This window comes from Alosa alosa, chromosome 19 (genome assembly GCF_017589495.1).
Source record: "Alosa alosa isolate M-15738 ecotype Scorff River chromosome 19, AALO_Geno_1.1, whole genome shotgun sequence".
Lineage (NCBI taxonomy): Eukaryota > Metazoa > Chordata > Actinopteri > Clupeiformes > Clupeidae > Alosa > Alosa alosa.
The window spans coordinates 16,152,355-16,180,031 of NC_063207.1; the positions used below are offsets into that span (position 1 = coordinate 16,152,355).

The 27,677-nt window shown below is 44.4% G+C and overlaps 3 protein-coding genes across 8 annotated transcripts in view; 2 read left to right on the plus strand and 1 right to left on the minus strand.

Moving 5' to 3' along the window:
• The window catches only part of hectd1 (HECT domain containing 1), a 36,924-nt gene extending 33,174 nt beyond the window's left edge, over positions 1-3,750 (plus strand). Inside the window, 5 exon segments of the mRNA XM_048228127.1 lie at positions 576-654; positions 940-1,033; positions 1,151-1,301; positions 1,681-1,825; positions 2,427-3,750. Coding sequence (XP_048084084.1) covers positions 576-654; positions 940-1,033; positions 1,151-1,301; positions 1,681-1,825; positions 2,427-2,564 — 607 coding nt within the window. The 3' untranslated portion in view covers positions 2,565-3,750.
• On the minus strand, positions 3,638-8,112 carry ap4s1 (adaptor related protein complex 4 subunit sigma 1). Of its 5 annotated transcripts, none has more exons than XM_048228125.1 (6): positions 8,024-8,112; positions 5,514-5,671; positions 5,321-5,407; positions 4,859-4,927; positions 4,749-4,760; positions 3,638-4,127 (listed from the first exon to the last, which is right to left on the minus strand). In XM_048228125.1, exons 2-6 carry the CDS (start codon positions 5,649-5,651, stop codon positions 3,999-4,001), a joined length of 435 nt encoding a protein of 144 aa, XP_048084082.1. In that variant the 5' UTR covers positions 5,652-5,671; positions 8,024-8,112; the 3' UTR covers positions 3,638-3,998. The 5 variants fall into 5 exon arrangements, with proteins under 5 accessions (XP_048084082.1, XP_048084081.1, XP_048084080.1 ...); XM_048228124.1 differs by having other exon boundaries at positions 5,514-5,674; positions 8,024-8,106; XM_048228123.1 differs by lacking the exon at positions 8,024-8,112 and adding an exon at positions 7,503-7,695.
• On the plus strand, positions 6,516-27,391 carry strn3 (striatin, calmodulin binding protein 3). Of its 2 annotated transcripts, XM_048228105.1 has the most exons (17): positions 6,516-7,128; positions 14,943-15,046; positions 15,170-15,243; positions 15,358-15,436; positions 18,137-18,313; positions 18,673-18,811; positions 19,269-19,410; positions 19,782-19,841; positions 21,961-22,097; positions 22,641-22,816; positions 22,953-23,000; positions 23,127-23,248; positions 23,518-23,685; positions 24,214-24,354; positions 24,490-24,597; positions 24,882-24,968; positions 25,367-27,391. In XM_048228105.1, the coding sequence occupies exons 1-17, from the start codon at positions 6,874-6,876 to the stop codon at positions 25,534-25,536; spliced, it is 2,187 nt and encodes a 728-aa protein (XP_048084062.1). In that variant the 5' UTR covers positions 6,516-6,873; the 3' UTR covers positions 25,537-27,391. The 2 variants fall into 2 exon arrangements, with proteins under 2 accessions (XP_048084062.1, XP_048084063.1); XM_048228106.1 differs by lacking the exon at positions 19,782-19,841 and having other exon boundaries at positions 6,521-7,128.
• The last annotated feature ends 286 nt before the right edge of the window (positions 27,392-27,677 follow it).

The window sequence follows — 27,677 nt, forward strand, 5'->3', positions numbered from 1 at the left end:
TAGCATAGATTTTAAAAAACATATTTAAAGGGGAACTTGGCAACTATTTCAACGTAATAAACCCGTTTAGAAATCATTTGGATGGTTACATGACCTGTTCCGGTGAAAATGGTGACTTTTCCCGCTGCCCCCCTAGCGTCCCCCAGGCGGAAAACCAACCTTGCAACATTGAGACTACCGTCCCCGAAAGAGAAGTGAGAAACAAGAAACTCGCTTTAAATCGTGTTTCTTACCTTGTAACATCCACATTGTCTGCCTAACTTATGCTAACCGCTTTGCTAGCTTGTAAACTTAATCCATGTGCTTTATCGTTACCTTTTCCCACAGTTTTGAAATAGCATAATGCACAATTTCTCCAGCAGAGGGGGAAATCCTGCCAAGTTTCCCTTTTAAGTTTCTATAACACACAGTGCTCTGGCCATTAAATAGCCTTAGTTGCGGAAATGGCCTTAAACAAACAAACAAACAAACAAACAAACAAACCAGCTGCTACGTTACACTTCAGCCCACGCCGGGAGGTGAGGGAGAGCCATACGAAAGATTTCCTCATTGTTTGGCCTGATGTTTCTTAACAGGTTGAATTTCCAGTTCTGTCCGTCGTCCAAAGTACATGGCTTCGCGGCTGTGGACCTCAAGCCCAACGGAGAGGATGAGGTATGTGGGCAAACAAGACCTTGCATTGGAGTATGTTTACCTCACGCAGCTAGCATATTGTTGAACAGGCTCACTGCAAAGTCCACCCGCATGTGTCTGTGTGGTGAAGGTTCCCTAGTAAATCACTATGAAATTCACATTTAGCAAGGCATGCACTAAGCTTATAAAACTGTTGACCTCTTAAATTAGCAATGATTTCAGAGAACTTGACAGTGGTGGACCTTGTGTAATTTATAGTGTGTTAATCTTGTTTTGGTGTTAATACTGTGATTTTGTATCTCCTAGATGGTGACCATGGAGAATGCAGAAGAGTATGTAGAACTGATGTTTGACTTTGGCATGCACACAGGCATTCAGAAGCAGATGGAGGCATTTAGAGGTATGTGCGTCATGTGTGATGAACGTCTTGCCAAAGCTTTAGAAATGTGACGTTGCTTTATTTTCACTTGGTTGTGATCATGACAATGCAATCTCTCCCTCCTCCCCCAACCCTCAGAGGGCTTTAACAGGGTCTTCCCCATGGAGAAGCTGAGCTCTTTCAGTCATAAGGAGGTGCAGATGATCCTGTGTGGAAACCAGTCTCCATCCTGGACGGCTGACGACGTGGTGAACTACACTGAACCCAAACTAGGTTACACGCGCGACAGGTACGGGTTGGGCAAGTGCCCTTTATGTAGTTCACACACTAAGACTGTTTTGGAAACATTAGGCATGTTAGATGTTAGCGACAGCTGCCTAACTGTATGGTCAGATAATGGTTTGAGAGAACGGTAATATGACTGCTTAGTTAGTTAGGATTTGCCCCAATGATGGGTTAATGTTATGAGCATGATTTACACGTGGAGGCACATGGCAATCTTGTGAAGTTCACATTAGGTTGAGGCTTTCGCACAAAAAAAGAGTCTAGTCTTTGACTGCAGTGTGTTTGAATGTCAGAGTTTATGTGAGGCAGCAGCCCTTAAAAGTCAGCTATAGCCTCAGGCTGGAGTTAAGTGTTGACTGTGCCCTCCCTCCCTCCATCCACAGCCCAGGCTTCATGCGCTTTGTGCGGGTCCTGTGCGGGATGTCCTCGGACGAGAGGAAGGCCTTCCTGCAGTTCACCACCGGCTGCTCCACGCTCCCCCCTGGCGGCCTCGCCAACCTTCACCCACGCCTCACTATTGTCCGCAAGGTATGGAGAGGCCTCCGGGTCACTTGCCATTTAAGAGAGATGCGTAGATCACACGTTTGGTGTTATGATGCCTGTTTGGGCCAGAATTGTAATGGTAAAGATGGTATGGTTTTTGACTCAAGGCTTTATTTAAATGTTTTGTGCACTAGAGGTGGGAGAAAAAATAAATTTTGTATCACAGTATTTCAAGCACAATATTGCCATTTATTAATTTAGTATTATTATTTATTATTAGACATTGCTTCCGAAGTCCACAAGATGGCGCACAACAGCTTTATACTTGTGTCACAGCGGAAATTGGAAAAGAAATCGGGGTCGAGAACATGCCAAGATAGCTTCAGCGATTTCCATTATATGTGCTGTAATATAAGGGAGAAATAAATCGCCAAGTTTTGCAGAATCGAATCTGCATCGTAAAATAATTATTGTACTGTTGCCTCTAACAGTTATGTACCTATGAGGCAAATTAACCTTGTTGAGTGTCTTAGTCACCCATAAGACAAGTAACTCAAGCTTCTTCCTTAATGATATTTGTGTGTCAGGTAGTTGTTGTGGACGGTTCTGTTTGGCAGCCAGCTCACACTTATGTTCTTGGTTTCAGGTGGACGCCACTGATGCCAGCTACCCCTCCGTTAACACGTGTGTGCACTACCTGAAATTGCCAGAGTACTCCTCTGAAGACATCATGAGGGAACGCCTCCTGGCCGCCACCATGGAAAAGGGCTTCCACCTCAACTGAGCATGCTCGGCCCTGGCCCCGCCCCCCCTCCAGTCCTCCAGCCCTCCCAGATCCCGCCCCTGTTTAACACATGACTGACTGACTCCCCTTGCTGGTGAAGCCTGTTGTGTTTTGTCGCAGTAAACCAAGAAAAAAAAAAAAAAAAGGAAAAAAACCGAAAAAGCTCCGCTCTCTGATATTTACCGCTCTCCCACCAAGCCCCGTCTCCCCTCCCCTCCTCCCCTCCTCCCCTCCTCATTGTCCCAGGTGAAGATTAAAAAGAAGGAGGAAAAAATAACACGTCAAGGAAAACAGCTCCATGTTTGACTCTACTAGCTACTGATACAGAAGGGGCGTGCCCCCTAACAAAGACACATACATATTACACACACACACACTCTCATCACAAACACTCTCTTGCACTCACACCCACAAGCTGTTCCTATTGGCACAGGGCTGCCAAAGGGCTTGAGTGACAGGTGGCCTCTGCTCCGCCCTCTGCTGCTGTGTTGGTTCATTCTCTGGCTGTGAGCATCCGTGTAAAGTTCAACATAGTTTTATTTTTCTGCCCTCAAGGTTTTTCTTTTTTCCCCTCCTCTCTTTCCCCGCCGCGACTGTTCGGACAGCATTACTTTTCACCGCTCTTTCTCCCACAGAGCTCAGTTGGGTCTGTTTGACTGGGTGGGTGGGTGGGTGGGTGGGGGAACCAGTAAGGCACCTGCTTCTGTAGAGCTAATAACTAGCGTGTTTGGGCATTCCCCCACCCCCAACCGCCTCCCTCCATTAACAAGTTTTAAGTTTTACTAGTGCCTGCATTGTTTGAACTGTTAGGATTTTTTTTTTTTCTTTTCTCTTCTTGTTTTACTTACTCTTATGGCATACGATCATGCACACGCTTATTCCTCCCCCTTCCGTATTTGTTTTGCTTTTGTTACAGTGTGAGTATGTTTTGATTGTTCATTGCCCAGCTACAAGGATCAAAGTCCCTGAGTGCATTTGTGTAATTTTACAATAAAGCTATAGAGACAAAAAACACTGGTTCTGTGTGCAAGGCACATTTAAGACAAAAAAAGCAAGCTATGCTTTCCCTTGTATTTTCTTTGTATATTATAAACATTTATTTAACTCAAGTTGCAGTTTGAAGTAAACAAATATTTTCAAATGTGTATGCTCCGAAAAAAAATCATTAAAAAATGTTTGCAAAGTATGCAGCGTCATGGTTTTCCTTCCGTCTTGTGATCTACTCAGCAGCTGTGCTGGCATGTTGTACACCTTTTTTGAAATCAGATGAGAAAGTGAAAACACAGCATTATCAAAAGCACAAAGACAACAAGCTTGGCTGCATGCAAGTCCTCTTGGGTGTGAGTCCATGTCTAGTGCAGCACCACTCCTGTCAGAGCATGTATGGAATGGAGGGATGGTCTCCCCCTGTCACCAAGGGAAAGGCTTTTGCGCTCAGCTCTCCACCATCTTGTCCAGAACAAGCAGGGGTGCCAGGATTCTGCTCTTGTTGGTCTCCACCACATGCCCGTTGAGAATCATCTCGTCCAGGATGATGTGCACTTTATCCAAGTTAAACATGATCTGGGCCAAGGGTAAAGGAAAAACCCTTCAAATATGGATTGATCCGTGTCAGCAGGAGGATATTCCAAGTACGTGGTTTAGTGACTCATCTGGAGGAATCATAAGTAGTAAATCTCAAATTGCTTTGTTCATCTATCAAACCTATTGGCCTATTATTAGTAGGTTTACCACTTAGATTTCACTTAACCTGGTTTGTCACTAAACCACATACTTGGAATACCCCACAGGTGTGTGCTGTAAGCACTAGAAAAAGCCAGTGCAGGACGGTACACAGTAGTGAGAGTTGTACTATTTGGAGTAGACTAAAAACAGCAGGGGAGGGGGTCTTGTAGATTGTGGATAATGAAAGCATACCTTGTGCATGTGGAGTCCTGACAATGTTATGCAATACCTGTGACCGAACACTATCCTCATGTATGCAAGACCAGAAGTTATCCCAAAGTTATGTAAATGATCTTCACTTCAGCTGATCTTCTTTGTGCTAAATGTTTTGTTGAGGGTGAGAACATGCAGTCCCTGACGCTTCACAGTTGACGTGTAGTGACGCCTCTACAGGTCACTGTATGTGTGTTTAAGTTAACAGATAACATGACAAATCCCCATGACCCGTTAAAAGGATACATCCAGTTCACTCTGTATGGGAGAAGAAAATATTCAGATTACTTAATACACAATTTACCTTTTTAAATATTTATATAGAAAACTACTAAGTAAAGGAAAAAATAGCTTACAACACGACTGAAGTACTTGTCCAGAACTTCAACAAAGTTGTGCACTAACTCATAAATAGAGAGTTCATTCTGGAAGATGAAAAAATAATATCTGTTCATTTATAGTCAGGTGTTGATTAATTTTCAATAACACTAAAGGTTCTTAACAAAATACTTCAAACTTCTAATTAGTTTCCACTGGGAAATAAGTTATTTGAAGAACCCAATTCATAGTGAGTATCAAAAATAGATCAAAAATATGTGAAAATGATTTTGATGTGGAATTATATCTATTTCTACACGTACACTTCCACACCATTATTTCTACACACACCTACCAGAGGGAGTGTACCTGGCTGTGTAATCTTAAAGCCCCAGCTAAAACATACAGAGCCACAATCACACCTACCAAAAGTAAGGTGTGGGTGGAACATGAGTGGCTATTATTGGATATGTCTGTGGGTGTGAGCATCAATCCATCACCTCTGTGTCTGTGATGCCCACCACAATAAAAAGGGCTGCATATTGCCGATACACCAGCTTGTAGTCTTTATATTCCACAAAGGAACACTGGAGGGGGAAAAGATACATTCAGTTTGTTTTATGCATATGCACTACTCTAAATTCAGTAGTATCTGTGAGAGGAGAATATCAGACATGCACAAGAGCACCCAACCTCATCTTTTCGTCGGGAGAGGCATCCCTTGACGACATCTGCCTCCAGTGCTGCACGTTTGCTGATGTCAACATTCTCATAGTACTTGGAAAGGCGAGTCTGTCCCTGCTTGTTGACCATCAGGAAAAACTTGATCATGATGGTCTGATGAGGATAGACTACTGAGAAAAGAGATAAGGAAGCATTATTCAGATAATAACATTATTCAGATATCTCATAGCACAACACACAATACCATTGGTGGCAACAGGAATTATAGGAGTATTTTGGTCCTAATCAAACTCATTACTAATGCCATGTGACATGAGGTTTGACAAAAACAAATGTCATTATTTGTATTTAAATTCAATGAAAGCCAAATAATAACACGTTCAATTCACAACATCATGACAATTTCACAGTGCTGAAACTGTTTTGGAGAACAGAGGCTGTAAAATGCTTCATCATCAAGAAGCCAAAGTACTGCAACAAACTATGGGCACAGCACAAACGTTTCTGCAAATCTTTAACTTTATATGCACCTGAGTCAGCTCACTGCTACACATCCTACAGTGCAGACATTATTGTGACGAAGAACAGCTGTAGACAAAATAAAAAATCCCAAACAAAAACAATATTAAATTAATTCGAAACTTCTATATTGTAATGAATGCAATAAGTAAACAAATGGCAATAAGAGGCCATTGAATCATGGTGCTGCAAATAAACAAAATGTGTGATCTAGGCCTACACGGATTTTCTTTCACTCATTATCACAGAAGAATCCTTCTTGACTGTGCTTAGAACATATAAATAGTCTAAGTCTAAGACGAAAACTTTTTTTTTTATTAAAGAGCAAAGCTTAGAAAAGATCAATAGCTATGTGCACACACTTATAGGCCAGATGTAAATTCAAGGAGGATCTTTTTTTTTCTGCATTAAATGTGTTCCTTCGCAATTCACATTTGCCTTCACTAGGACACCGCCACATTTTATGTCACAGTTTGTGCCCAAACCATCTTTGGATTTAACACAGCGCAACGGCACTCGCATGCTCGCCATTCGCCCAGCTGCTGTATTTGGGATGACTGACTGAGAGAGGGCTGGGTGAACACGTCCCATCATGCAGTGCGAGCCAATTCTTCCTCACCCCCGCAGTGAGTAAGCGAGGAGACTCTCATCCAAGGATCGCACTAATGGCGGCCGGCAAATCCGTGCGCTGACATCAAATCCATAACAGAGCGCCGCCTCTACAAAGACCCACTGAGACCTCTCAGGGAAGGGCGCTAGTAGTCTTGCGCACCAAGAACAGTTTCAGTCTTAGAAGAAGTACTGGGTGAAATTGTCCAGTTACTTCAGCTGAGACTTTCCTATTTAAAAAATGGATGAACACCCCGGCGGAGGAGGAGTAGGAATGGCCACCCCAAGACAGCAGCAAGCACCGCAGCAGGGAAATAACAACGTTAATCCGCAAATCGGTGGAGGGGGTGGTGCTTTAATGGTCCAACAACAACAAGATGAGATGCCTCGGCCTCAGCAATACACAATCCCGGGGATTTTACACTACATTCAACACGAATGGGCCCGTTTCGAAATGGAAAGGGCTCATTGGGAAGTGGAGAGGGCCGAGCTCCAGGTATCAAATAGCCTACATTTGCTAGCCAACAAGCTAACATTAGCTGGCTGGATTGTTGACACGTTAGCATACTAGCTAACTCACTCACCAAGTTAACAGTATGGATTTGTTGTATTAAGACGGCACGTTGGTTAACATTCCTTGCAGTTTGTCTCAGATACTTTGCTTTTAATTATATACCATAGTCTGTGCTAGAGGCTAAACATATGTTTTAGTAGCTTTGCCACCTTATGAACCACCGAGCTCGTTAACTTGGTTCGAGCTAGGTGGCTAAGTTAGCACCTAGCGATAATGCACCGTCCTTAGCTAGACGGGTTGTCATCGATGTATTTGAGATGGACAGTGGAATGTTACATGAAATAATCTGGTCTTACCACTGATTTCAATGAAACGCCTTAGTCTTGCTGATTTGATAGGGTCCAGACATTAACATAGTACGTAATTTTCCAAAACAAGAAACCAACTCAAATCTAGCCAACTGACTGTCAACTAATCTCTCATGCAGCCATTTTGGTTTGGTCAACATGGCGTCGGCTTGGCTAGGTCTTCTTAGTCATTATTTAGCTAAGCAATGTAAGTCTGCTATTGGGCCTCATCATCAAAGTGTTGCATCCTCTTTTAGAAAACATTTGCTGACAGATTTATGGTGTCTTTACTGCATTCATCATATGTTCAAAAATAGTCATGTTTGGCATTTAACCGATATGAATAACCTTTTGAAGATTGCTAACTAGCCATTTGCTAGGTCAGAATATTACTGAATGGCAAACTACGCTAAGCAGACAGTCATTTTGCTAAAGTGTGTCGGTAATCTTCTTCGCCATTCAATTGGCATTACAGATTCCACAGCATATTGTTTGTATTGTTATAAACAGGGGTTGCGTGACATACTCACGTCGCGTTGTAGCGCATGAACAATAAAGGTTGGCACAATTATACTGGTGAGGTAGGAAAGTTAGCTAGACAACAAGAATTGTATTAGTCTACATGGGGGGACGTCTGATCGGTAAGACAACCGCAGTAGTCACGTAACAACATTAAGTGTAAGTCCTTCGAGTGTGACATCATCAGTACTTTTAATCAACGTTTGTCCTGCATTGTAACGTTACTTTTGCTTGTTACATGCAAAATGAGCTAGACTTGCACAACGAATTCAAACAAAGGGGAACGCATCAGTTTCATTGACAGGAAATATAGCTGTAACGTTAGCTAAGTTACTGGACACTGCAATCACATCGAAGTGACGAATCCGCACCCCTTTGCGGCGCTCCTAATCGCTTACACATATAGGCCAAAGATAAAAGTGGATGTCTGGGTGGAGCTTGAAACAGCCTCGTTTACTCAAGGAGACTAAGATGAATTTGAAAGGCAATAACTGAGATTTGTGTGGTTGACAGTCTGGTGCATACCGACTGCTATGAATCAGATGTCCATGAACGGTGGTATTGCATATACACTGTTAGGAATGAATGATGAGAAGTACTCATGGAAATCACACCAGGTCCTCAGTGCTTTACTTTTACTATGTACAAATGCCATGTCTATGTGCTAGTTCTTTGTTGTTGTTGTTGTTGTTGTTGTTGTCGTTGTCAAGAAGCAGCAGCAGTTAAGTGTTGGGGATTGGGGGGGGGGGTCTGAAATTGTAGGTGATGACCGGGCCCAGCCTGCCTCAATGTGTGTCCACACATGCCAAAGTCCATGAGGAAAAGTGGAAGCGTTGGAGTGTTTCGCCATCCCCCTGCTCCAACTTGCACAGTGAAACATACCTTCACCATGACTCTCACCTCAATTACCTACTCCTGTCTCTGGCAAGAGACATTGGAATGTCACTTGTTGACTCGCTTGTTTCATTCACCATGAGAGGCGTAAGCCCTCAAAACATCCGTTCTTGCTGCTTGGAAGTATTTTGTCGTAATGGAGAGACCTAGGGTCTGTCATTTCATTGTTTAATCACTGCGCGTGATCCATAATTGTCTCTCTGGTGGTTTAAAGAGTAGATAGATAGATACTTTATAATCCCCAGGGGAAATTCAAGGAAAGTAGGCCCATGGAAGACATGGATTCTCTGATGCAGAGGTGCCACTGCAGTATGATAGATGCTGTTGACCTGTTTATTAACTGTGATGCATCATCTGTGCTCTGGAAAGCAATAATCTGGATATGTTTTTATCTGGGTTGGCAGAATGGCATGTGAAGTTCAAACTGTAAATGGCAGGTGAAGACCGTTGTCCTTACAGATGCCATTGTCTTAGGATAATGATTTTTGGGACTGTGTAAAACTGTTTCACAGTTGTATGTGGGTATCCAAACTTGGCCTCATGCATTGTGTTCACCAACTGTCATCCTTTTGGTCATTCTTTAGTTGATTTCAACGGTGTGTCTGGTAGATGCCTAAGATCTAGTGTGTGTGTGTGTGTGTGTGTGTATGTGACTGCTGTCTGCTGAGAACTGAGTAGCCACTGTAGATCATTGCGCTGTCCACAGTACTCGCATCAGCAGGGGAAATCATTATATGTGGGTTGGAAGTGGTTTGTAGGTCAAAGCTGTGCTGTCTTCTGCATCACTCCTCTCCTCCCTGGCCCATCCTTCCCACTTTCGGTCACTTTCTCCTATGGTACTATAGTTCACCATCACCCAATGATCTTCTCTGCCCTTGCCCCTAAATTTTATAGGCCTACCGCCACGCATAAACATACAATCGTATGCACGTAACGCTCCCCATTATATCACTTGAACAGGAACCAACTCAAGACATGAGTTGAATGCTCCTTTGGAATGTTCCAGAACCTTGAGTCATTTGTTCTGCACATCTTGGCAGGCATCCAGAAAGGCCCCTGGTCCACTTTCTGGTTTGATTCTCCATCATCGTGTGTGTATGTGTTAGTGTGTCTGTTGGTGTGTGTGTGTTGGTGTGTAGTGTGTTGTGTACAGTAGTTCTATAGCAGCTCGTTGTGATCTCATGCAGCAGCACCAGCACACCCCAACCCCAGCGTGACCTGAGGACAGACGACCCACAGCTGCTTCTCACCATATGGATCCCATCCCATGTGCTGCTGACCCCCACTGCCACCTCCCAGAACCCCCGCACAACATGCATGCAACCCTCCACACAGGCTGCAGCAACTCTCACACCGCAGCGCTAATGACGCTCCACTGCTTCACACTGGGGCTGAGGCACTGGCTGCTAGTCATTAGGCAGACCCTGGGCCAGTTTCTACTTGGGTCAGACCTCACCTTCAGATGAACAGGCCTACATGATATGCTGAGCTGGCTGTCCGTCCACCTTTTCTGCATATCAGGCGTTGTGGGAATATGCTTGTTGTTGTTGTTGTTGTTGTTGTTGGATGGCTGGTCTCACTCAAGCAGAAAGCTTCCTGGGCCATACAAATAGAGGAATAGATTTTCACATAAACTTTAACAAGCCTTCAGTCAAGCACAGTTGTATTATATACAACTTAATGAGAGTATTGTATGAGTATTTCATGACTTTGTGACATACTAAGTTGTGAAAATATTAAGTTGTGTTTTGTAGCATGATCTCTGGAATTTGGATGCAGAGTCCTTGTTTTCCGGTCAGTGGCTCTCACTCCTGTCATAGGGTTGTTAGCGTAATGCTGAGTTCCTTTGTTTTTGAACTTTGGGCATATTTGTCATTAGAGCGTATCCTTGTTCTGTAAGCTGCATCATGAGAGTCTTGTCTGAGCTGCTCATGTTACAGCATTCTCATGTCCACTGCATTCTTCTCTGCCAGTGGTCCAAAGTCTAGCAGAGTGGAAGAACTTGTGTGTGTGGTAATCATAGACTACCATGCTTTGGCACAACTCGTCTCCCCCCGTAAATGTCAGCAAGGGTGCACCACAGGCCCCTGTCCTCGGCCCCGCACTGCCCAGGGGGAATTGCAAAAAATGTGCGGCATCTGCACTTTCCGCACTGCCTCGAAGGTGTTTCGAGGCTCTCACTCGCAGCTCATTACTACTCTCCACTCTTCATTCCAAAGTACCTCACTGTTTGTCCCCTGCGTTCATGACTAGGTGTAACTTCCGTAGCGCGTTTTGTTTTGTTTTTCCCCCAGGTTATTTTGCGGGGATTATTGATGGAGGGGGTTTCTGATGTGAGGCCATTGCCCCTCAGGGGGCTATCAGACAGCTGAAGGCCAGAGGAATGCGCTTTGGGTCGGCCTGTGGCTATTCCTGCTTTTGTCAGCCGCTCGGTTTGGGCAGTGACCTCAGCGAATACCCCCTCCCCACATCCCCTCTGAGCCTACCGCTCTCGTCTCCCGCTCTCGCCTCCCGCTCGCCTGTGACCTCACATCTTGCTGCCGTTGCCATCAGCCTCCAGGAACGGCACCATGACTCAGTCCAGCACAGTATTAACAAGGGGGGTGGGTATCTAGTTAGCTTGTTTAGCGCCTCCAATAGGCTCTAATCGGAACTGCCTTTAATTTGATTTTGTACATAGAGAGAGTGAGAGTGAGGGTGAGAGTGAGAGTGTACGCTTGCACGCTTGTGTGATGCAGAGAGTGGCTGTGTCTATCTGGGTGGGTGGGCGAGCTGGCGCTCGGTGTACAACTGGACATGTTTCTTTGAGTGGACCTAGAGACTTGGTTTGTCAGGCTGTTTCCTGCAAGTCCTCAGCACAATGACAAATGCAGACAGCTGTTCTTGTGAACCCCTCCTCCATAGCCACAGGCCTCCCAGTGCCCACTGCAGCCCAGTGCCACACAAACACACACACACACGCACATAAGCACGTCATGTCCCAGCCCAGAAGACACATATGCATACATGTGGGCCTGTTTCAGCTCTGTGTGCACACGCACGAAACACACACGCACACAAACACACACACACACACACACACGCGCGCACATAAGCACGTCATGTCCCAGCCCAGAAGACACATATGCGTACATGTGGGCCTGTTTAGCTCTCTGTTTGCACACGCACGACACACACACACGCACATAAGCACGTCATGTCCCAGCCCAGAAGACACATATGCGTACATGTGGGCCTGTTTCAGCTCTCTGTGTGCACACGCACGACACACACACACACACACACACACACACACAGTGGATCTCCTCCAGTCTACTAACTACACACGCGCACACACATAGTGTGGAGTTGCTGAAGTGCTCTCTCCGGTGTCTGCCAGAAAGGGAAAGGCCACCGGGTTTGTAGTGAGGTGATCTGGCAGCGCTGCGTTCCAGTCCTCCCACTGAGGTCCTGAAGTTCCACTCCACTCTCATTTACTCAGACAACTCTCTTAGTCTCTACCAACTCCTCATCACCTCTGTTCCATTTGAGAAGCCCACTCCACTGATGTTCTAGATAACAAAGTAAGATCATGATGATGATGATTTTGTTGACTTAAATAAGATCTAGAATCTAGATTCTTATTTGAGTTTTGTCTTTTCAGTTTGTCTATAATCGTAATCTGTTGGTGCCCTCATCACTTCTGCCGTGGAGGCGGCACTTGAAGATTGCTTAGGCTACTGACGGTCCCTTGGGCCAACAGGTCATGGAAATGGGTGACCTGCAGTCATTCTTCACTAGCCAATTTGTAGTTATTTTCAGCACTATCTGAAATACTGCTTTCCCTTAACCTGCCATGACTGTCAAGCCCCTTTCACATGCGAAACCCATTTACAATATATCAGATAAAGTATTGAGGAGAAATGTTCATTCCCTCTCTTAAAGGGAATATCATGAGTGTCCTGTATTCCCTCTGCATGGAATACTATAGAGCGTAAACCTTCAACAACATAAAACCATTTTAAAAATGGCTTTCAGTAGCGTATATGAGCCAGACTTGAATGTGAATGAATATTAGTTGCTAGTGTGCTGAATTTGATAGATTTCAGTTAATAGCAAGCAGAGTAGAGGCTGTCATTCTGCTAGGCTACAGTTGTTTTTCAATGTGTGTCGTTGATTTTGATAGTATCACATTTAGTGTACAACGATCAGGATTAGTTTCTGTCTCTACAACAACTTGCAATGGGCCAGGCACTTTGTTCATTACCTTATACCAACATAGTGCTGTCGCTGCTTGTTAGCATTGGTACAATACTTGTGCAGCTGTTAATTATGCAAGCTGACATAGCGTAGTGATTCTGTATGTGTTTATTATTTGACATCAGAGGTGCTGGATTGCCTTACATAAGCAATACAGCACAGACATGTGCTGTCATGGTGACCGCATTGCGCCCCACTCCATCTCTATGGCGACCTCGGAGGGTGTTTGCCCCTGGTTTACCTGCCAAACAGAATGGGTTGCCATGGGCACCCTGACCCCAATCATGAGCAAATGGGGCATGAGGGGCCAGTGGGCTATAAATATAACCCCAACCCCCAACTCCCCTCTTTTGCCCCTCACCCACTCCCAGCAACCTTTTAGATCAGATTGGGTTTCACGGTCGCCCGGCTCTGGTTTCGTTCCCAGCTCATCAGCTGATCCAGAGTCAGATGCTGCCAACCGTGCTGCAATTGGGAACCAGTGTGGCCAAATTTAGAAGCTGAACTCAGATCAGATGGAGGCTATGGGCTTCCAGATTCAAAGTAGGGGATGACAACTCACACTGGGGAAACCTTTAGGTGGCTTCTAGTTAGGTGAAGTCTTCCTTCATCCACATGGCGTATGAAGTCAACAATCAGGGCACACTTTTGAACAAAGCTAGAGGTTAAATTCGGGGAAAGTTTTTAAGTGCTCTGCACTTGACCTAAATTACTTGCATGGAGCAGCCTATTTCTTTTCCCTGAAAGGGCTAAATTTAAAGACTCCACAGTCCACTCAGAGTTTGGCAGGCCTGTTTTTCAGTGAAAGGTCTCAGTTTGCCGTGTCATTGTCATGCAGTAGTGGTGCATCCGATGGCCGACTCAGACGTCATGTGGCATGCTTCAGATTGCACAAGGCTGAATGAACTCTGGTCCAAAATTAGTTTGTGTGTGTGTTTTCTTTATTTGAAAACTATGACCTATACTGATACTACCACTGATGACATCTTATATTAAGAATGGAAAAAATACATGCAGTGGCTGACTTGACTGACGTGATCTTGGATTATAAACTTGTTGACGAATTGAAGTTAGTTAATAGGCCTAGATATCTACTGGGGTCATTTTGGTCATTTAAGTAGACGTTATATTGTTACAGTGAACTTTTTAGAAAATACAATCAATCACAAATATTTGTACTTTATTTCAACATTACACAAATTGTGCAACAGTATCAAAGACCAGTATGGTAACAGTAAATGTGACTGTCTTGTTTGTGTAGGCTATAGCCAGTAAGTTTGTATAAGGCAGTCTTAAGAAATCTGAGGCACAATGATCAAGTATAAAATAAAATCCCTTTATTGTAGTGGATACTCCTACACGTTTTGACTCGTAAAAGTCATCAGGGCAAAAACAAGGCATCAAAGACCACTTTCACAGTAATACAGGATTTCAGCCCTATAAAGGGCCATCCCTTGTTCTTGAGAATCTGAGTATGTGGGTTTATGAAGCTGTAAAGCAATTACTTCATAACTACTGGGTGTTTCACAGATAAGCCTCATGAATTACACAAAGGTTAATCAACTAAGAACAAATAATGAATCATTGATTGCACCATAAAATGCTCAACAGGTATTTCATTCCCACCTTCAGGCACAAATGCTGACCAAACAGGTCAAATTAAAACTGGGCTCTGTGTTTCAGGTTATTTGGCTGGATACATATTAGCCCCTTTAATCTGTGTCAAGGAAGAACACACTGCTAAGGTATTAGGCCCACATAATGGTGTGCTAATTTGTATGTCCTTTTGTCTTTCAGGCTCGAATAGCATTCCTCCAGGGGGAAAGGAAGGGTCAGGAAAATCTAAAGAATGACTTGGTCAGAAGAATAAAGATGTTAGAGTATGCATTAAAGCAAGAGAGGTAAGTGGACTTTCACTGTCTGACAATAAATGTTGTACATACTGAATTTTGAATGTGTATATATGGAATAAGCTGAAGACATTAATTTATGATTTTCTGTTTGTGTGTGTGTGTGTATCTCAGAGCAAAATACCATAAATTAAAATATGGTACTGAACTCAATCAAGGTGAAGTGAAGATGCCCAGCTTTGAATCAGGTAAGTGTGTGTGTGAGCACATGTCATCTCTTATCAGAGGCACCAGTCTGGACATGTGTGTGTTATTTTGCCTGCCCACCGACTGACTGCACTGTTTCTTTTGCCCGGCGGCAGATGCCAAAGACGCGGAGGTCCCCGCCGTTCCTCAGAACAGCCAGTTGACGTGGAAACAGGGCAGACAGCTCCTAAGACAGTGAGTCTGTCCTCTTACCCTCATCCAGTCTTCACCTCAGCCACAGTACACTGAAGCAGTGCTTCACTGTGAAGGGGCACATATTCATTCAGCAGTGAAGGGGAACATATTTATTGAATTTCCCTTTGGGGATCAATAAAGTATCTATCTATCTTATCTAGCTAGCTTATGCTCTAAAACATCCTTGAACTCATGACACACGTGTCCTAAAATGAATTGGCTTTAATAAATAAACTTTATTTATTTATTTTTTTCTGTAAAAATCCTAGGAGGAGTTCTTTTTGGGGGTTGTTATAGCATTTTTTTAAAAAAAAAAATTAATTTTTTTATATATATCATACCTTCGTGTTTCTTTTGTGGACATTTTCAGCTTTCTTTTACATTATTGGTTAAAAATGATAAAATAAAAATGAAATGGCACAACCCAGAAAAAAGATTATTTACAATTTATTTAAATTTGTCTTAATGGCAAAGGCCACACCCAATCTCGAGCACTTAATTTTTCTGGGCTTTTCAAAGAACATCTCTAAGGCTCTTTGGTAATTGAATTGAATTGTTGGGGGCCATTAATGCTGACACGCATGCATAGCCAGATGCTCTCCTTGTAGTCTATTTCTCAGTCCCAAAACAACAAACCCGCATTATAAAAAAGTAAATACTCACTTTTCTTCTACATCACTCCCACAGTTACCATACAACTCACAATTAACTTCGAAAAAGGACCCTAGGCTACTTGATTGAAGTCGACCGTTAGATCTCACCGTCAAAGAGAACGCTGAAGTTATGAGAACACGTCTTTCTGATAAGAGAATGTAGGCTCCTATGTCTAATGCATAAAACGTAGAAAAGGTCTGTTTGTGATAGCCTATTATAGCTAAGTGGACAGAATTTAGGCTATCGTATATGCCAACATATGCTCATATTTCCTTTAACTATCAGAAAGTTTAAACAGGCCTAGACTGTGTTAAGCCTAGCTTTCCCATGCAAACATTACATGTAGCCCTACGCTAACGTTACAAGTCTAGGCTACAATTAGCGTTAAGACCATACACCTTGTAGCACATTGGTTTACTCTATTGCATTACTTACGTTTTAATAATTTGTCGTTGAATGTTGATGGAGGCTCATCTTTGGGAAATCTCAGCTCTCTGGATAAAATTGTCAGCCGGAGCAAGAGTTCTCAGAGTTAGCGACACGGGCCGTAAATCCAATCAGCAGAAAGAACCATCACAACAGTAGGCTAAATGCAACAAACTCCCCCATGTTAAATTCATTTTGGTAATCATGAATTGGTTTCTTTTATTTGATGTAGGCTAGGAGAGGAGGATGCATGTTTCACATTAGTGTCAATGTGTCAAAGCAGGCTTTGGATCAGAGGAATTGCTCAAGCTTAACATATGGCATAGGCTACAAGCGAATTCGACATACAAACAGCCGTGATGAAATATAACTAATATCATTTTTATTGTCACCAGGCCTATAAGTAGGCTATTTATTGTGTAACCTACAAGTGAGCGATGACACCATAGGCTACACTGTGGTGAACAAGACCCCATCAGTCGGGATAGCTAAACAACGTAACCGTGTTCAGAGCGTTAGGCTAGCCATATGGGCTGCAGACTTGTCTTTGGGCTTGTAATCACCTGACACATCATGCATATATGTCCTGAATAATGAGAGGCTAAGTCGCGGTTGATGCACTTAACCTCAAGACTTTCAGAAAACAATTTCGAGATGGCGTTGGCGTTGTGCTTTTACAGTGTGTTAAGTGAATCTGGTGATATTATGTTGCAGCGGCGCTGAAAATCCAGCGGCGGCGCTGCGCCGCTGTTAAATACACTGTAGGGGAAACACTGCATTAAGACCTTCACATCTGCATCAGAAGCTGCTCTCTTCCCCATTAGCTATTAATGGCTAAGCTAATGAAGGCACAGACTCATTGAGGCACATCTGTTCTGGTAAGCCTCACATGTTAGAGCTCCAAAGCCAAAGTATTCTTGTTCGTCCTGAGTGACTTGCTTAGAGGAAATGGATGCACTCTAGATGTATTGATTACCTCAGCTTGCTCTGGGACTGGGTTGAACTCCAGGAAGGAACAAAATAGACTTGCATCTAACCCAACCCCCGCAAAGCTCTGAAGGAAGGAAGGAACAGAAGGTCTAGATGTCTAGTACAGGTTTCTTGGTTGGCTCACTCTGAAGTGTTTTCGTATATTTCAGTCAGGACCACTGTGTCAGGATAGTTTATTACTATTTGTATAATCTTTCATTTGATGGTATGGCTCTGTTCTGGGAGCCCCATGGAGCACACATGGAAAGACTAAGGCAGATGGAGCGGCGAGATAAACCATCCATAGGGTATATGTCAACGCAGTAGCCACTAGCTATGAAACTGTGCATCAGCTTACCTCTAGGCTAATTCTAAAAAGTCAGGGCTTAAAGCTGTCAGGCACTGTGCCTGAACTCAGGCGTGGGCCAGGCCGTTTGAGATTTGACAACAGACAATTATATAATGGCTTCAAAAGTTTCAGGCACAGCAATTTGCCTTGCTTTAAGCCCTGTACAATACACTACAGTACACTATACTGTACTACACTAGTATACTATACTATATAATGTCACACAACACTAAATTAGCTGAATTGTTTTGCATTGGACATGTCTACAAAGTGGATAACCGTTTGTGTTCCTCCATCCTCAGGTATCTCCAGGAGGTAGGCTACACGGACACGATACTGGACGTGCGGTCACAGCGGGTGCGCTCCTTACTGGGCCTGTCGGGCTCGGAGCAGAACGGCTCGGTGGAGAGCAAGAACCTGGAGCAGATCCTCAACGGCGGCGAGTCTCCCGCCAAGAGAAAGGGACAGGACATGAAAAGGTGAGGTGCATCCAAGAGATCCTTTCCTACGCACGAACAAGCGCTGCTCAACTGGATAAAATCAGTTTTAGTTTCAGCAAAATTACAAACATCCTGCCACACGCTGGCTATAGTTTTAGTTCCCATTCAGCCAACAGCTCCTGCACACTTACCCAGATGCTGTTGATTTAGTTGAACCCATAAGAAATCTGGGGTGTATTTCCCAAAACTATAGTTGCTAACCTGTTAACCATGAATGCCTTTTGAACTGTTTGGGTCTTGTGCAAGTGATTTCAAAGACATGCATATGTGAGCAGTGACCGTAGTAAGCTTTTAGCCGTTGCTGAGGTGCCATCTGCTCTACTCTGTTCTCCCGGTAGGAATCCTGGCGATGTTCTAGAAACGTTTAACTTCTTAGAAAACGCTGATGACAGCGATGAAGATGAGGACGAGGAAGGCGACATGATGGAGGACATCTCAGACCGAGAGAAGCACAGAATAAAGAAACACAAAATCAAGGTGTCCAACCTCCCCTACTTTCCTCTAGACTCTCAGCCCAACACAGTTATTCTGGACGGCTTTGAACAAAACGGAAGCGGGACAGGACCCGGCTTTTAAGTTTCGTTGCTCCATTATTAATGTGTGGTCCGGAGATGGCCAGAGGAGGTCTCACCCTGAGTCAGTAGAGTGCTTTTTTGAAGGCATTAACGTTTGGAGCTTCCAAACATTTTAAGTCAGCACAGTCCTACCGGTAATGATAGCTAGCTAACCATTCACAGTCAAGGGAGTAGTCACAGGAGGGAAGCAACCTCCATTTGGGTGAAAGAAAAGGAGAAATCAGTGCTGATGTTGCATATGATAAATAATGCAGTTAAGCACAGAAGTGAGTGACCACAATAGCAGCATTGGTGAAATTGGACTGATTTTGTGCGATTGAAGTAAAGTCTCATTCATTGTGTGTGTGTGTGTGTGTCAGGTGGGGAATGAGGGTTTGGCGTCCGACTTGCCTGATGACCCAGACACGGAGGAGGCGCTGAAGGAGTTTGACTTCCTGGTGAACGCTGAGGACGGGGAGGGGGCTGGGGAGGCCCGCAGCTCTGGAGACGGCACAGAATGGGGTAAGAGACCAGACTCTGCCCAGACTCAACTCCTCTCCACAGAAACATGTCTACTTGACCTGTTCAGTAGCACTCTGGTGCTAGCCCCACCACTCTCAAGTAATTAATATAAGGCCTTTAGGGAGGTTCTTCTAGAAGAGCAGGGTTTTTGAAAATGCAAGGTTATCATACTTAAAGACCACAACAATAGTGACTTGTAGGCTTGGGTGAGAAGATGCACCAAAAACTCATACGAATCACATCTTGTCCACGCCATGGAGCAAGTAAGAATACATGGGCTAGATTACCACACTTCACAGTGATAAAGAAAACTGGCCTTAAAGTCTTGTGTTGGGAAAGTTATTGATGCTGATGTCTTTCATCCACGGCAGCTCACAGTGCCAAGAGGTTCCGTCTACGAGAACGTCACCCTTTGGATTGTGCCCAGATGTGTACGTGTAAATGTAATAAATCACTCCGTTAGTCTCTGTAGGTGTCCTTGATTCCTCGGCTGTGTAGGTGCTCCAATAAAACAAGCTGGCAACCCTCTTATCCATTAATCAACCCAATTTATCAATCAACTTTCAGTTCCTCTCTTGATTATTGACGAATCAATCAGTCTATTAATCAGTGATCATACATCTTCGCTTTCCTCAATTAAGTTGTCATTTTGATCAGAGATCAGCGTTTGATGCTAAGCGGGCCTGAGGGAGCTGTCAGATTTATCTTGTGGCTGGGATGTACCGAGTTGCTCTGAAAACAGTCGGTGCAATCAGAAGCTTTCTTATAAATGGTGGTGGTAGCTAAGGACTTGATGGAGTTGAGGGAATGAGGCATGGCCTGGTATTAAGGTGATGGCTAGACACACCAGAGAGACTTGAGAGGAAGCAATACCTCAAAGAGGAAGGGGAGGAAAGTGTTATTGAGTATATAAGTATATATACTCTTTTGATCCCGTGAGGGAAATTTGGTCTCTGCCAATCTGTGAATTAGTGAAACACACTTCACACAGTGAACACACAGTGAGGTGAAGCACACACTAATCCCGGCGCAGTGAGCTGCCTGCAACAACAGCTTTCGAGGGGAGCAGTGAGGGGTTAGGTTCCTTGCTCAAGGGACCCTCAGCTGTTCCTACTGGTCGGGGATCGAACCGGCAACCCTCCGGTTACAAGTCCGAAGCGCTAACCAGTAGGCCACGGCTGCCCCGTAATACATTAAAGGAGCAAAAAGAAAAAAAGAACCAGTAGGAACAGCTGAGGGTCCCTTGAGCAAGGCACCTAACCCCTCACTGCTCCCCGAGCGTTGCTGTAGCAAGGCAGCTCACTGCTCCGACTTAGTGTGGGCTTCACCTCACTGTGTGTTCACTGTGTGCTCTGTGTGTTCACTAATTCACGGATGGGATAAATGCAGAGATAATACGCAAGTATACATGGCCTAGAAAGCTGAATTACATTTTTACATTTACATTAAACTTTGACACAAGATTTAGCAATTTTAAAAGTAGTATGTATATTTACCCATCCTAGCTAAACTCTCTATTTTCGATGACTTAATTAACTTCTTAACCTCTTATGGGACCATGACATTACAAATATATGAATAATCAAAGCTAATATATCCTAATATCGGCTATACATGGAACATGACATTGCTCTCAGTAGGAAGGGTCATTCCGCTTTGTATGTTTAGCATATGATGCAGCAAATTGGCTGCTCTCCACTGGCAGGACTGGAGTCAGTTCAGCACAGCATCCATGCCCCTCCTCTAACCCCTACACAGGCTAATAACACACAGCAGTGTTGCACTGAGACTGGGTCACACACACATATGCATACATGTGTGTGCAAATTTACCTTCCCCTTGCAAATGACTTACTGTGGGTACTTGGTGTGTGTTTAGGCGTGTGCGTGTGCGTGTGTGTGTGTGTGTGTGTGTGTATGTGTGTGTGAAATGATCTGATCCTGGCTGTGGCAAGCCCCTCCCTCCCTGCCGTAGTGTCGGTAAGGGCTCCGTGCTGTGTCAGCATTCCACTCCACTTCTACTCAGGATATTCTGAGCTTACTGCTCACTCGACTCCTCTCTCTCTCACACATACACACACACACATTCACTCCCTCAGCCAATTCAGTAGAAGGTCTCAACCTTGCTGCACCAATTAACAATGCTGGAAATGGCCGTTCTGATTTTATCACATTCTCTGGATGTTTGTATAATATTGGATAATGGGGGGAGTAGGGAGTACAGACCGTTTCTACTTTTTTACTGACGGCGAACATAATGAACCCTGCCAGATCAAATCCTCAGCTATGCTGTTAAATCCACCATGATGCCGTTTATACCTTGCAACATTCTCATTCTGCCAATGCTTCTCATAGCAAACATGGGCCTCTTGATCGCCTTAAACACATACACACATTCACACACACACACATACACACTGTGTGTTCCGTCGTGTATGTATGTGTGTGTGTGTGTAGGTTTGTGTGTGTGTTGAGGGAGTGAGAGTTCCCTTCTGCAAGGTGTGGCATGTTGTTTACTGATCCTCTCCTCTCGGGCTGCTCCTATTCTTAGCGGAGCCACTGCCGTTCCCGTCGGGAGGGGGCAAGTCCTTCCTGCTGGGCTCCGAGGACGGCCTGGAGAGCGTGCTGGGCCTGGGGGACCTGGCAGACCTCACCGTGGCCAACGACGAGGCCGAATACAGCTATGATGTAAGCACGCCTGGCATCCTCTCACACGCGCACTCTCTCTGCTTCTCAACCTCACACACACACACACACACACACTCTCTCTCACAGTCTGTCTATTCATGTCTGTGGTTTTTATGCCCCCTGTCTCTGTCGTTATTCCACTCTTTGTCTCCTGGCGCCTCTCTCTCTCTCTGGCTCTGAACAGTGCCCTCAATATTCTGCCATAACAGACCCATTAACACAACTGTTGAAATCAGTCTGAGGCACACAGGCCAGAATGTCACATGGTTATGCTCTTGTGTTTGCATAGGGAGGGGAGGGGAACTCTTCTTCAATTAAAGGTGTAGCCTGCTATTTTAATCGCATCAACATGGTCAGATAGAGTGAATTGCTTCTCACAGTCCTTCTGATGTTTGTACACAGATCTGTTCATGGGAGCCAAACGCCGCAGATTAGACCGAGTCCTAAACAGTCCCTCCCAAGCCCTCTTCACCCTGCCACTCGCACAACCCTGTGCTTCCAAACCTCTGTGTGAATGTTTTTTATTTAATATTTTTTTTTTAGCTGCCGACCAATAAGGACGCTTTCAGAAAGACGTGGAACCCCAAGTACACGCTGCGGAGCCACTTTGACGGGGTGCGCGCTCTGGCCTTCCACCCCGTGGAGCCCGTGCTGGTCACTGTCTCCGAGGACCACACGCTCAAGCTGTGGAACCTGCAGAAGACGGTCCCCGCCAAAAAGTTAGAGCCCACAGAAAATATTAACGACAAATCACATTACACCAGAGAAATAAGCTGCGAAGTGGCATTAGCAATACCTACTGTGATTCCCAGCTAACCTTGAGCTCTTGCTCTCTCTCTCTCTCTCTCCCCCTCCAAGTGCCTCTCTTGATGTGGAGCCCATCTACACATTCAGAGCCCATGTGTGAGTATCTCAGAGAGAATGCCACTAATGACTGATCCCATAACACTACACATTTAGTACCCGATTCCTCACAGAGAGAATCCTTTTTTAAATCGTCCCTCTGTCTCTCTCACTCTCTCTCCACAGTGGGCCTGTGCTCTCATTGGCTGTTAGCTCCAGTGGAGAGCATTGTTTCAGCGGTGGCATCGACTCCACCATTCAATGGTGGAACATGCCCAGCTCCAACGTCGACCCATACGACACTTACGGTGTGTGCCTGACTAGGCTTAAACCAACGAATCAATGAATTGGCTTTACTCCATTGGTAAAACTGTGTTCAAATTGGTTAGAAAATTTAAACCTCTATCGAACAGGACTTAAAATACAACCTAAAGTTGTTCTCGTTTCTGTAGTGTGTTGCATTTGAGATTGTATATAGTCTACACTGATTTAACTTGATTTCTAAGCTGTTATCCTGATGTGACACGGGGTTGCATGAGGACCGAAGTTCTCAACGTTCCGTTCTTGTTCTCCACAGACCCCAGTGTTCTGGCAGGCTCTCTGCTCGGGCACACAGACGCAGTCTGGGGCCTGGCCTACAGCGGCATCAAGAACCGGCTGCTCTCCTGTTCCGCCGACGGAACCGTGCGGCTCTGGAACCCTAAGGAGAAGACTTCCTGCCTCACCACCTACAATGTAGAGAAAGGTGAGTTCTCCTCAGTCCTGTTCTCATATACCTGCCCCACAGGACTTAGCAGTGTGCAGTTCTAATGTAGGTTGGCCTAGAACTGGACAGGAGGCCCTTTTGCAAAAGGACTGCCTCTTTCCAGTTGGTTCAAGAACATTTCCAGGACACTCAGTGGCTTAGCCTAATATTCAATTGCAATGTTCTAAATTGACAGTCTCTGAATATAATTGTTTCTTTGGACCCGTCTGTTGGGTTTATGGAAGGGTTTGAGATGGTATTCAACTAGATATTGTCTGTGTTGCTCAGTTGGTCCACTGCAGGGATCAAAAAAGTTCTGTTGCCTGGCTGCCTTCGTCAGCACAGGCCATTTTTATTCTGTTGCCAAGTTAGTTGTTGCTAAGCTAGGTAATGTCTGTGTTAGACCAGATAAGCTAAATGTGTTACCTCAGGTTGTTCCTTCAGTTTTCTAGGCAGCCTTTAAAACGGTTAGAATTCATTGAATGTGAAATTATTGCTGTGAAATGCTCAAACACTCTTGTTTTCTAGAGCACGGAATCCCCACGGCAGTGGACTTCACAGGTTGTGACCCTGGCCACATGGTGACGTCCTTCAACACGGGCAACGCTGTTGTCTACGACCTGGAGACGTCCCAGCCCATCGTAGTATTCCCCGCGCTAGGCGAGAGCAGTGAGTATCCCCCCTGGGGGCCCCCTGGGTCAGCAGAGCAGTCTCACACACACACACACACACACACACACACAAAAGCCCATTGAGTGTACCTATGTCCTATTCACTCTCTCTGCCCTCTCTCTCCAACCCCAGCTCTGCCTGCTGGTAACCACATTAACAAGGTGGTCAGCCACCCCACACTACCCGTCACGGTCACTGCCCACGAAGACCGGCACATCAAGTTCTTTGACAACAAATCGGGTGAGTGCATCTGTGCCCAAGCTCATGATGCTGCCAGTGCTGTTCTGATACTGCACTACAGAGTATGATTTGGGAAGCTCTAAGTTTGTGTCATTAAAATGGCATAAGTTCTTGGGCCATTGCATCAGGATAAAATAGAGCTCGTGGCAACATAAGTGAGCTCTTGAACAGAAAACGTCACACCATAGCTAAACTGCTTGCTACACTTGACAACATGTCTGTACGTGTAAGACGTGTATGAATTGAAATGTTAAATTTGGACCACTGCACTCTGTTTACTTTAGGGAAACTCATCCATGCCATGGTGGCTCACTTAGACGCTGTGACCTGCTTGGCAGTGGACCCCAATGGCATCTACCTGATGTCAGGAAGTAAGAGTCCACACACACACAATACACACACACACACACACACACACACACACACACATATATATATATATATATATTTTCATTCACATACACATTCATTCACATACACACTCTGTCATTAAGCCTTTGAGTCCTTTTTTTGTCTCTGATACTTCAACTCACACAACTATGCCTTGAAGAAGGCCTCACCATGCTACGCATGGGCTTTTTTAAACTGGTCCATTTAGGACATATCATTGTGAATAAAGACATTTTAATTAAGGAGTGCCTCGGCCTGGAGAAAAAAAAAAAAATCTCTCTTTTTTTTTTTTTTTTTTTTTTTTTTTTTGACTTCAACTCACATGTTTCTTTTTCTCTCCCTACCCTTCTGCCTGTTCCTCTGCCCCCCCCCCCCCCAGGCCATGACAGCTCAGTGCGCCTGTGGAACTTGGACAGCAAGACGTGCGTGCAGGAGATCACGGCCCATCGGAAGAAGTCGGACGAGAGCATATACGACGTGGCCTTCCACCCATCCAAGGCCTTCATCGCCAGCGCTGGGGCAGACGCACTCGCCAAAGTCTTTGTGTAGAGCAGCCTCTACGTGGGCCAGAGACCTAGAACCCCCTCATACACACACACACACACACGCACGCACACAGTACACAGACAGACTTATGAAACGGACTGCTTCACTGCCTTGTGTAACGGTAGCATCCCAGAACACTACAACGAAGTCTCCTGCTCCTGTTCCTGTAGCCCTGGCAGAGCTGATGCTCGCGAGGACTTGCGGCTGAAGGGGGAGCCTCCTTTGCAGGGGCGACTGCAGCACCTACCCCATCCCTATCTCCAAACCCCTTCTCTCCAGTTTGATCGGAAATTCCCCAGACTGGCTAGGGAAACAGACAGACAGACAGACACACAGAATAACTAAAGTATTGTTTTAACTATAATTTACTGTAAGTTGCAGCTGGGGGGTGGATTAAGAAAAAAAAAATAAACAATGCCAGCTTCTGTAGCCATTGGAGTTTGTATAAGCTGGGCAGAAATCGGTTCTGTAGGGGAACCATGGAGTGGTTCTTGAATCATGTGCTTCAGTAGGTCATTTTTTTGGACCTTAGAACCCCCCCTCCCCTCCTCCGCCCTAGTCTGGGTGTGTAGTTCTCGGTCCCAGTCTGACTCGTCTCCCCTGCCACTCCTCTTGTAGCATAAAAAAAGAAGAGAATAGTCATAAACCTCTGTTCAATCAGCCTCATACCTTAGCTATTAGTTTCATGACATTTTGTGTAAAAAATATATATATATATATATATAGTTTTTATAATCCTTTTTATATAAAAAAAGACTGCCATAAACAGCACTGAAAATTTCAGTTTTTAATTAATTGGAGAGGAAGAGCGTTTGACCATTCAGCCCCCTCCCTGCCCCACCACTTTATCCTGTCCCTCGACTTCCTGTCTTTTGCCAGTGCAGGAAGGATGGCACCCCCAGTCACTCGCTGACTGGAGAACGGATGCTGGCCAGACTGGGGCCAGGTCTGCTCTGGTCTCAGGCCACTATCTGGGTCATGTCTCCCCCCCTGGCTCTTTCTGTTTCCCTGACCCTTACCCAACTCCCTATCCCTACCAGTGACTAGGGTGAGAGTCACCCAACAGCTCCTAGCTTCTGGAAGAGCTCTTAAAAAAAAAAAAGATTATAAAGTTAACTGCAGCATCCTATCACTATGTGATATTTTTGTACACCTTCTGTATTAGAGTTAATTTATCACAGGGTTAGACATCTTTGAGAATTAAAAAAACGCTATCCGTGTATTTATTTCAGTTTGGTTAGTCTTATTCTTTATTTCATGATGAAAGACTGCGGTCGAAGGGTGTCCTTGAGAACGGCCTCCTGCAAAGCATCAGGAACAGCACTCGTAAATAGATGATTATAAAGAAAATGGCGGTTTCTGCACAGTGGAAGAAGCCACTCCACGTTGTGACAGATCAGTGCTTTGAAGCATACGGAGGAACTTTTATTTTTGGGGTATTTCTGTTTTTCTTAATTTTTTTTTGTTTGTTTCTTTTAAATGGAAGGGATTTGAATAGCAAACATCAAAGATGAATCATGGTTATAAACATCTTTTGTTTGGTTATACTTTTCCCTACTTTTATCCTGTAAAACCATTTTATTTTCAAACATGCTACAATTTATGGTGTAACTAAAGATTTTTTGTTTGTTTGTGTAATGCATGATTAATACAATAAAGTATTTTTTCTAGTCTTCCAAAAGGAAAAAAAAAAGTTCTGATCAGTTTGCGAGTTTTGATGAGTTTTGTAAGGTTTTTGATTTACAAACTATGAATCCGCAGATTTTAAAGATTGTACCACATAGCAAAATACCGCTGTTGAAAAGTAATGTATATAAAATGTCTATAATAAATATTAAATGGTGTACCTGTACATACATTTAGAATCCTGGTCTATTCCGTGTGTGTGTGTGTGTGTGTTGGCAGTTTGGAAGGTTGATTGTGTTAGTGTTCTTAACAAGCCCCATTCTGTTGTAGCAGGCCACTCAATAATGTTTTGTCTTGATCTCATCTATCTGTAACCAATTATGTCTATTGAGGCCACTGAAGACTGGTGCTTGAGGCCCCCTCAATGGATGGCAGTTACTAAAGTTTCAGGGGTGTCTGTTGTAACATGTCATCCTTATCACGCTCTTCTTGATTGGTTTGTTGCTTCACTGTATTTG

Excerpts from the sequence above, each read along its gene's own strand:
- ap4s1 (XM_048228125.1), bottom strand. The coding sequence starts at position 5,651 with ATGATCAAGTTTTTCCTGATGGTCAACAAGCAGGGACAGACTCGCCTT. Across the intron at positions 5,408-5,513 it reads TCTCCCGACGAAAAGATGAG|TGTTCCTTTGTGGAATATAA; the intron begins GTTGGGTGCTCT and ends TTCCCCCTCCAG. Across the intron at positions 4,928-5,320 it reads TGGGCATCACAGACACAGAG|AATGAACTCTCTATTTATGA; the intron begins GTGATGGATTGA and ends TTCATCTTCCAG.
- strn3 (XM_048228105.1), top strand. The coding sequence starts at position 6,874 with ATGGATGAACACCCCGGCGGAGGAGGAGTAGGAATGGCCACCCCAAGA. Across the intron at positions 15,244-15,357 it reads GATGCCCAGCTTTGAATCAG|ATGCCAAAGACGCGGAGGTC; the intron begins GTAAGTGTGTGT and ends GCCCGGCGGCAG. Across the intron at positions 23,001-23,126 it reads TACACATTCAGAGCCCATGT|TGGGCCTGTGCTCTCATTGG; the intron begins GTGAGTATCTCA and ends CTCTCTCCACAG.